This window comes from Brassica napus, chromosome A5 (genome assembly GCF_020379485.1).
Source record: "Brassica napus cultivar Da-Ae chromosome A5, Da-Ae, whole genome shotgun sequence".
NCBI lineage: Eukaryota > Viridiplantae > Streptophyta > Magnoliopsida > Brassicales > Brassicaceae > Brassica > Brassica napus.
In genome coordinates, this window is record NC_063438.1 from 9636430 (window position 1) to 9644237 (window position 7808).

General features: G+C 37.0%; 2 protein-coding genes and 1 long non-coding RNA gene across 3 annotated transcripts; 1 reads left to right on the forward strand and 2 right to left on the reverse strand.

Annotated features, from left to right (window-relative positions):
• Window positions 1-1225: 1225 nt before the first annotated feature.
• LOC125608556 (metal tolerance protein C4-like) lies at window positions 1226-4101 on the reverse strand. The gene is made up of 8 exons (XM_048778977.1): window positions 2822-4101; window positions 2687-2741; window positions 2165-2297; window positions 2019-2074; window positions 1796-1910; window positions 1645-1702; window positions 1459-1577; window positions 1226-1369 (listed from the first exon to the last, which is right to left on the reverse strand). The coding sequence occupies exons 1-8, from the start codon at window positions 3096-3098 to the stop codon at window positions 1226-1228; spliced, it is 957 nt and encodes a 318-aa protein (XP_048634934.1). The 5' UTR covers window positions 3099-4101.
• A 1093-nt stretch (window positions 4102-5194) lies between these two features.
• LOC106451646 lies at window positions 5195-7410 on the forward strand. The gene is made up of 9 exons (XM_013893596.3): window positions 5195-5550; window positions 5648-5848; window positions 5931-6033; window positions 6128-6207; window positions 6323-6400; window positions 6489-6580; window positions 6672-6783; window positions 6872-6997; window positions 7095-7410. Exons 1-9 carry the CDS (start codon window positions 5272-5274, stop codon window positions 7203-7205), a joined length of 1182 nt encoding a protein of 393 aa, XP_013749050.2. The 5' UTR covers window positions 5195-5271; the 3' UTR covers window positions 7206-7410.
• Window positions 7095-7463, reverse strand: LOC125609514. Its single transcript, XR_007339751.1, has 2 exons — window positions 7407-7463; window positions 7095-7212 (listed from the first exon to the last, which is right to left on the reverse strand). It is a non-coding gene; the product is annotated as an uncharacterized LOC125609514 (long non-coding RNA).
• Window positions 7464-7808: the final 345 nt, after the last annotated feature.

Genomic DNA, 7808 nt, shown 5'->3' on the forward strand with positions numbered 1-7808 from the left:
CTTGCCTCCCTGGCGCTTTGAGTTGTCTTGTGTAACACCAGAATTTTTGTGTTTAACACGAGCATCGAATGCTCCTTCACTGGTGCTTTCTTCTCTTGCAGCCAGCCTTGCTTCATGAGCCTTCAAGATCCCGATCAACTCTGTCATCTTTGTTGAAGTCAAATCGCTTGTTTGCTCCAACACACTGACTATGCTATCGAACTTGGCTGGGAGAGAGATGAGTATCTTCTGTATGAGTTGAACATCTGACTTCTGTTCACCATGATAAGTTAATTGATTTGCCAATTCAACTATCTTATCTGTGAAGACCTTAATGTCTTCATTCTCATACATCTTCAGATTCTCATACTCCCTTCGCAATGTTTGAAGTTTAATCAAACGAACTTGAGGAGAGCCTTCATACTCCTCCTTCAATGCATCCCACGCCTCTTTGGATGTTGATGCTGCTGCAATCCGTGAGAATATATGATCCGATACAGCAGTTTGCAAGATTTGCAAAGCCAATGTATCGTTCATCATCGCTTCTTCTCTAAGCGATCTTGCCCTTGCTGTTTCAGGGGTTTCATCCACTTGTGCTGGTGGGGCTGCTACGCCTTCTTCAACCACAGACCATAACTTCCTGGTCTTGAGAATGGTTGTCATCTTGATGCTCCAGAAGTCGTACTTCTCTCCATCAAATATGGGGATTACTTGATTCTTCATCGTTTCGAGTGATTCCGAAATCGTATGACAAAATCCTCTAGCCTCCTTTTCTCCACGCCAAGTGTTTCTCTTACTAGTGCTTTTTCCTTTGTCCTCTCAAACGTAAAGCTCTGATACCATGTTAATCTTTTACCAACCGCTTGTGTTACACAACGATCACAATGTGTTACACACGAGTTCGAGAGAAAGAATAAGATAGACGTTTCAGGCTTATAAACTTTTCTGAAAATACTTTTGTATTATTGAGATTCGGTTATTAAGTTTACAACAGATGATTGATCTTTATATAGAGATCGAATCAATACAAGTATAAGAGACACAACTCTTTATACTAAAGGACACAACTTGAAGAGTTACAACTCTTTGTGTAATAACATAAATAACTAACTTATGTAAATGTATCAAGGAGAGATTAGATTATAGTTTAACACAATCAAGGCATGTCGGTTCCGTTGTATGAGAAAAATAGCCACCTTGTAAAAATACATACTCTTTGGTTTTAGAAAATGTAATATATTACAAATTAAGTAGAGTTGGAAGAACATACCATTCCAAGTAAATTGCCAACTACAATGGATCCTATAGGATCATAAATAGCATTTCCTGTCATCTTAACAGCGACCAGAGAAGCCGCAGCTATTGCCAAACCTGCAACTGCAGCGCCGTCCTGTGCATTTACAACAGTTAAGGTCATAAAACAATTTAGCAGTGTGTTAAAAAAAAAAACTGATACAAGAAATGTAAGTAAACTAATACCTCAGTCATAACAGCAACAGAAGTAGGATCATGACCACGCCATATATAATCTCTTATGGTCATGCCTTCTTGTGCAGCTCCTTTTTTCACAGATTGTATTGCAACTAGAAGTGATGCACCTTTTAAGACATAAAATGTTTTTTAGTGTAGGCTTGAAGGATAGCTAGATTAAGAAAACGTTATTACCTTCAATTAAAAAAGAGCCACCGATTACCACAGCAGCATATTCCATATTTGGAGGTGGCTGAGAAAGATTTATCAAAATTGATGACAATGTACAAAAACTATCTAATAAACCAGAAGATCAAATAGCAGATAGTGTTCCAAGCCAAATCACCTGAGAAGTCCACAAGTTCTGTACTCCATTAACAATGGTAGCACCAGCCCCAAGGCAAAAGATGCCAACAGCAGATATCAAAGACCATACAAATCTTTCCTTTGAGTAGCCATAGCTGAGCAAAGAATCAAAATTTGGTTCAAGAGAGTTTCAAACAAAAGAAAGCTCTTCTGTTCCACTACCATAGAGTATATATATATATAAAAGATCAATGAAGACTCACGGATGAAGAGCATCTGGTGCACGCCTTGAGCTACTGAGACCATAAGCAAGAAGTGCCTACCAACATCAAAATGTATCAGTTTCTCTGCACCTATTACTCAATACATTAAACTTGTCACAAAAGCTAAAGACAAAACAGCAATAGACCTGGTTAGCAAAATCAGCGACGGAGTGAACCACTTCGGCCATTATGACATGGCTAGAACTTGTCCACCAAACACCAAACTTGAGAGAAAACACAAGGAAGTTGCACCATAGTGCAGTAGTGACAGCTCTTTGACTGCAAGATGTTTCACCAAAAAAAAAACATAACTCAGGAATAGGACCACATATAAAGAGCTTCACTCATGATTCTCTACGCCAAGTACATGTAAGAATTTCTCTTCTCATGATATGTAACCAAAAAACAGTACCATAAGACCAGAACATAAACTATGAAACTAAACTTAGAAAGACGCTAGCTAACGTCATATTCTACCGAAAAAAAAGACACCAGACAGAATCTTCCAAGAGGATACAGCAAACAGAGCAAAGTTTTCAACATTTGAAACTTAAAAAACCATGAATACTAAATGTATCTACGTAACAGGAAATGCAACAGATGTAACAAACAAGACCACACGGTGATACTAGTCGCATTACAAGAAAAGAGTAAGAAGCATAACGTACCTATGTTGATCATTGATCTCAATTCTCTTGACTTGTTTAGCCCGAGTGAACAAATCTGTTAATACCAAAACTAAGTATCATTAGTACTCAGTAAACCAATAAAATTTTAAGACAAGGAAGAAGAAGAAGACATACTCCGGTGAGAAGAGTAGGAATCAATAAGAGGTGTATCTCTATCGAGCGAAACAGAGCATCGCACGCCGCCAAGACCTCCTCGACTAGATAGAAACCCTCTTAACTGCCAAGTGGAACGGATAAGAGAGCTAAAACTCCGATGGGTTTCTACAGCTCCGTTGTTTGTGTCGTCGAATTGCAACAATACGTGAAGTGAGCCGCCTACATTTGTTGCTCTGCTGTAACCCTTCACCGGAGAATGAAAGAGACGAGAGAAGAGGCGATGGGATGGTTGCATTTCAGAGTCTTCACAGCATGCAAGTCTGGTTTTGTTTTCCCAGGAAAAAAAAATAAGAAGAGAAAGCTTTGCTTTGTTCCCGGAGATGTTGGAATCGGTAATCGCTGATTGGTTAAGTTCTCTTAAGTTTTATTTTAATAATTCTTTTTGATTTTCTATAATTATTAGTATGTTTTTTTAATCTAAAAGCATACAAGTGAAACAGAAGAAGTATGAGAATATTCTTTCTCTATTTTCTTTGACCTGTTCTCAAAGATAAAGCGAGCAAATAAGATGAAATGTATGTTAAAATTTTGGAATTTTATAGAAAATTTGAACTAGTCAAATATTATTTTAGAAAACTAAACTATGAGTGGATTTTTTCGGATAAGATGAGATAACTCCTCAAGTTTAGCAGTGCATTTTCCTTCTTTTTTTTTTTTTGAACAAACAGTGCATTTTCCTTTTATTTGAAAAAAAGTATGGTATCTAACACCCGGAGAATCACACTCTTTTGGTGAGATCTTAAATAAAAGTTAGTTGCCTTATAACAGAGACTGCAACATTACATCAAGGTAGCATTGTCACCATATTGCCACTGATCAAATCTTTCAAAGGAAATGATAAAGCTATATAGCACTTGGGGGATGATCACTCTCTTTTGAGATCTTTCTCTTGCGTGTAATGGCAAGAGCCAAAGTGTTCTCTTCTCACCGTGAGTTGCTTATGTTATTGGCCACTAATACAATCATTTGATCAGCCTCAAGATTTGCCTCCTGCATTGCATGTTGCTTACATATTCTTATCCAAACGGATGATTTTGAGCTGTTTGAGGAGCCCCTTTGGTTAAGTCTCTAGGAGCACCCTAAAATTATAAATGTTGTCATGTCGACAGACAAACTAATGAATCAAATGTGCTTCAAATCGAGCATTAGTTTCCAGAATAATTTACAAGTATTAGCTTTCCATAACCTTCCGTGTGCTTGGTGAATAGAGGGTTTACTTTGCGCATCTGTTTGTAAGTGGGTTGGTTTGATCATACCTACAAACACATGACTGTTTGAGGATATGAGTGTTGGAAAATCGTAAGACAAGAAACTGTTGAGTCACTATTTTACCTCTGGCGGGTTAACTGGAAACAAGACATATCAAGTGTGGGGATGGAATATATTTCAAGCATTTGAGAATAATTCTCGTATAGAATCTGGATACGTTGGCTTGCAGGATGCAAGTTCTTTCTTTCTTTCTCTTTTTTTTTTCTTTTAAAATCAGAAACCCATGTTCATCATTATAAATGTTTCCTTCTTCATTTTAAGGCAATACAGGTGCTAAAAGAAGATGCAAAGCTTCTTCTCAGCTGAGACTCTTAAGTATCTATATCTTCTCTTTTCGCATTCATTGGTTATTTCATTAGACGAATGGGTTTTCAACACAGAAGCTCATCCGTTAAGATGGTGGCACGGAATGATCAGAGTAACCCAACTATCAAGGGTTAGGTAGACAGTTTGATATTATATAATACAACAAAGCTTGAGGCACATGTTGTGTTAGTTTGGATAACCGATACTAAAGAACAATAGATGGACAACTTTTTTTTGCCACAGAAATTAGTACACAAGTAACTTACTGTTTTCTAAGATTTTGAACGCTTTGCAAACAAGAGCAATCAACTTTGACCAGAGAGAATGAAAGCATGAAAAAAAGACTTTTGAGTAAAGTGAGCTTGGTCTGATGTCCTTGAAGGCATCACTAGTCCCTGCTTTAGAATCATGCACAACCACGTTTGCACCTGATACCTGTTAGTTTTGGTTTAGAAAGTACATTCAAATGAATCCTTTCAAAACTACTTTTTTTTTTTTTGTCTCAGATGAATCTCTCTGGTCTCAAAACAAAACAAAACAAAACAAAACAAACTGTCACCAAACCTTATCCTCAGTATATATACACTTTCACACCACCACAAGTCTTTTTTTTTTTTGGCGCTTCACGTGTATGTTTTTCATAAACAAATTTACAAATTAAAAGAAAAAAAAAAAGTAAAAGGAACGGTTGGGATACAAACTCATAAGCTAGCTGGAACCTGATTTGCCCATCTAAAGGAAATTTCAATTTTGTTCATATCCAAATAGACACTGACTAAACATGTTGAAGAAAGTACCTTAAGAGAACACAGAAACCTTCTCCTTTGCCGACCATGGAAGCTACTGTCTTCACTTCACTATATGTTTCCAATTTACCAAAACCAAAAGCTATCTTTAACCTGAACCCACCTGCTTTATCTTCGTCTTCTTGTTGGCTCTGCAATTCGCAGTCCAAGGGTAACACCAAGCTGAGACTTAATGGATCGAATCATGGAGTTCTTCGTCTTCATGCTCTGTTTCAAAACGAGGAGGCGCCAAGTGAAAGCGATGATAACTTAGCAGAAAACAAAGGGTTTGGTCTTTTACCAGCGGATATATTCTCTCTGTCTCAGGTAGTTTACTCCTCTCCTCTAGTTTTGTCACGTTATGCAGGAAGCTTTGTGAAGTATTGATTCTTTTGGCATATGCTTGTTTTGCTTCTTTATGAAGGAAAAGGTTGAAAGTAGTCTAAGTGGTCAAAAGGAGAGTCATAAGATAATCGATGTGGAGACATCTCTGGCACTTCCTCCTCATGGTGGAGGAACTCGCGCCGGTCTCTTTAGAACCCCTATCTCCGGTGGTGTTCAGAACGCAACCTCTGCTCATGGTTTGCCTCCACCTGCTCTAGCTGTTAGGAACTTGATGGAGCAGGTAAATGCTTCAAAACATCATTTTCTTCTTAAGGTTGATGAGGAAAGATGTTAATTTTCTTGTATCTATTTTTGGTTTTAAGGCCAGGTTTGCGCATCTATGCACAGTGATGTCTAAAATGCACCATCGCAGAGAAGGCTACCCCTTTGGATCTTTGGTAGATTTTGCACCTGATCCTATGGGACGTAAGTCTTTTTCTCCTTGACTCTCTCTCTCTCTCTCTCTCTCTCTCTCTCTTTGTATGTGTGTTTTGAATGCAGCTCCTACTTTTGTTTCTAGACCCAATCTTTTCATTTTCACCCTTGGCTATTCACACTCGGAATATTTTAGCTGAACCTAGATGCACCCTCGTTGTTCAGGTAAACATGAAAACTAAAGCTTTACCTAGGTACTTTTGCTTGCTCTTCAAGTCTTTCCATTTAGTCTTCACGGCTTGCTCTCTAAGTTCTCGGAAGGTGGATTTGGGTTTTTCAGATACCCGGATGGAATTGCTTATCGAATGCAAGAGCTACATTATTCGGCGATGTCTATCCATTGCCAGAAAATGAGCAAGTCAGTGTCTCTGTTTAATCACATTGGTTGAGTAATATATGAAATGGTACTACTTGTGTCATAAGTTTCTCTTGTTCTCGATCTCCAGGAATGGGCACATAAGCAGTATATGGCTAAGCATCACCAAGGACCTTCCCAACAGTGGGGAAACTTTCACTATTTTAGAATGCACAACATAAGGTTTCTGTATTCTTATTCATATTTAGCCACACACCATAGTGTAATTATCAGAAACATAGTAACATTAATCTTGATGAATTTGTTTTCTCAGTGATATATATTTCATTGGAGGTTTTGGCACTGTCGCGTGGATCAATGTCAATGAATACGAGGCACTTCAGCCAGATAAGATAGCTGCTGATGGAGGCGAGCAAAACCTTAAGGTGAATTTAACTTAGTTTAAGCCCTTTAATGATTGATCTTACTTAATGACTCAAAGTAGAGTTTTGGTATATCTCTACATGGTGTTAGGAACTAAATGCCATCTTCTCAAAGCCACTTAGAGAATTATTATCTACTGAATCTGAGGTAGACGATGCTGCTATCATTTCTGTAGACAGCAAAGGGATCGACATAAGACTTCGTCATGGTGCTAAGGTAACCTCACTATATATAACCTTTTTTATAATGATTCTGCGAGGGAGGGGGTGTATCAGTTTCTGCATTTGTGTATCAATTTGTTACACTTGTGCAGTTTAACATACAAAGGCTAGCCTTTGAGGAAAGTCTTGGTGTAGAGACCTTAGAAGAAGCCAAATCTGCACTGCGGAAAGTGATAGAGAAGGGAAAAGCACACAATTTGTAGATATAACCTCATATTTGACGACGCATCCAAGCCTTGTCTTGAATTCGCTGTCATCTTCCTTTGAAGACCTATCTTTCTTAATTTGGATTGTTATTGTAGCTTATGCTTTTTATCAAAGAGGATGGATAATTCCCTCTTGTATTTGTAATCAAGAAAGTTGATGAATGAAAGTAAGTTTGTGTTCAAAAAGAAAAAAAAAACCTCATATTTGATGATGTTGCAATAGTTAATGTGGACAAGAAAACATGAATTAATAATCTTCTGGATCATCTAATCTGTTAAAACAAAAGTACAAAAAAAAATAACCCTCAATTTTTCCTTTAATATATTTAAAGGCCAATATATCAAAAAGATACATATTTTTTTATTTTCAATGTAATTTTTGTCAACTAATAATGAGAAATTATGAAGTTCAAGAACATTAATTGCAATTTTTAAAATCTTATTGGTTTAAAAATATAGGAAATATAAAATTACAAAAAAACTATGCATTTATAGCTAAGTTTTAATATGTTTTATTAAAAAATGTAAAAATTTTAAAACATAGATCTTTTAGGAATGGAGGAAGTATTAAATATGCACAGTTATCTAATTTTTACTCTT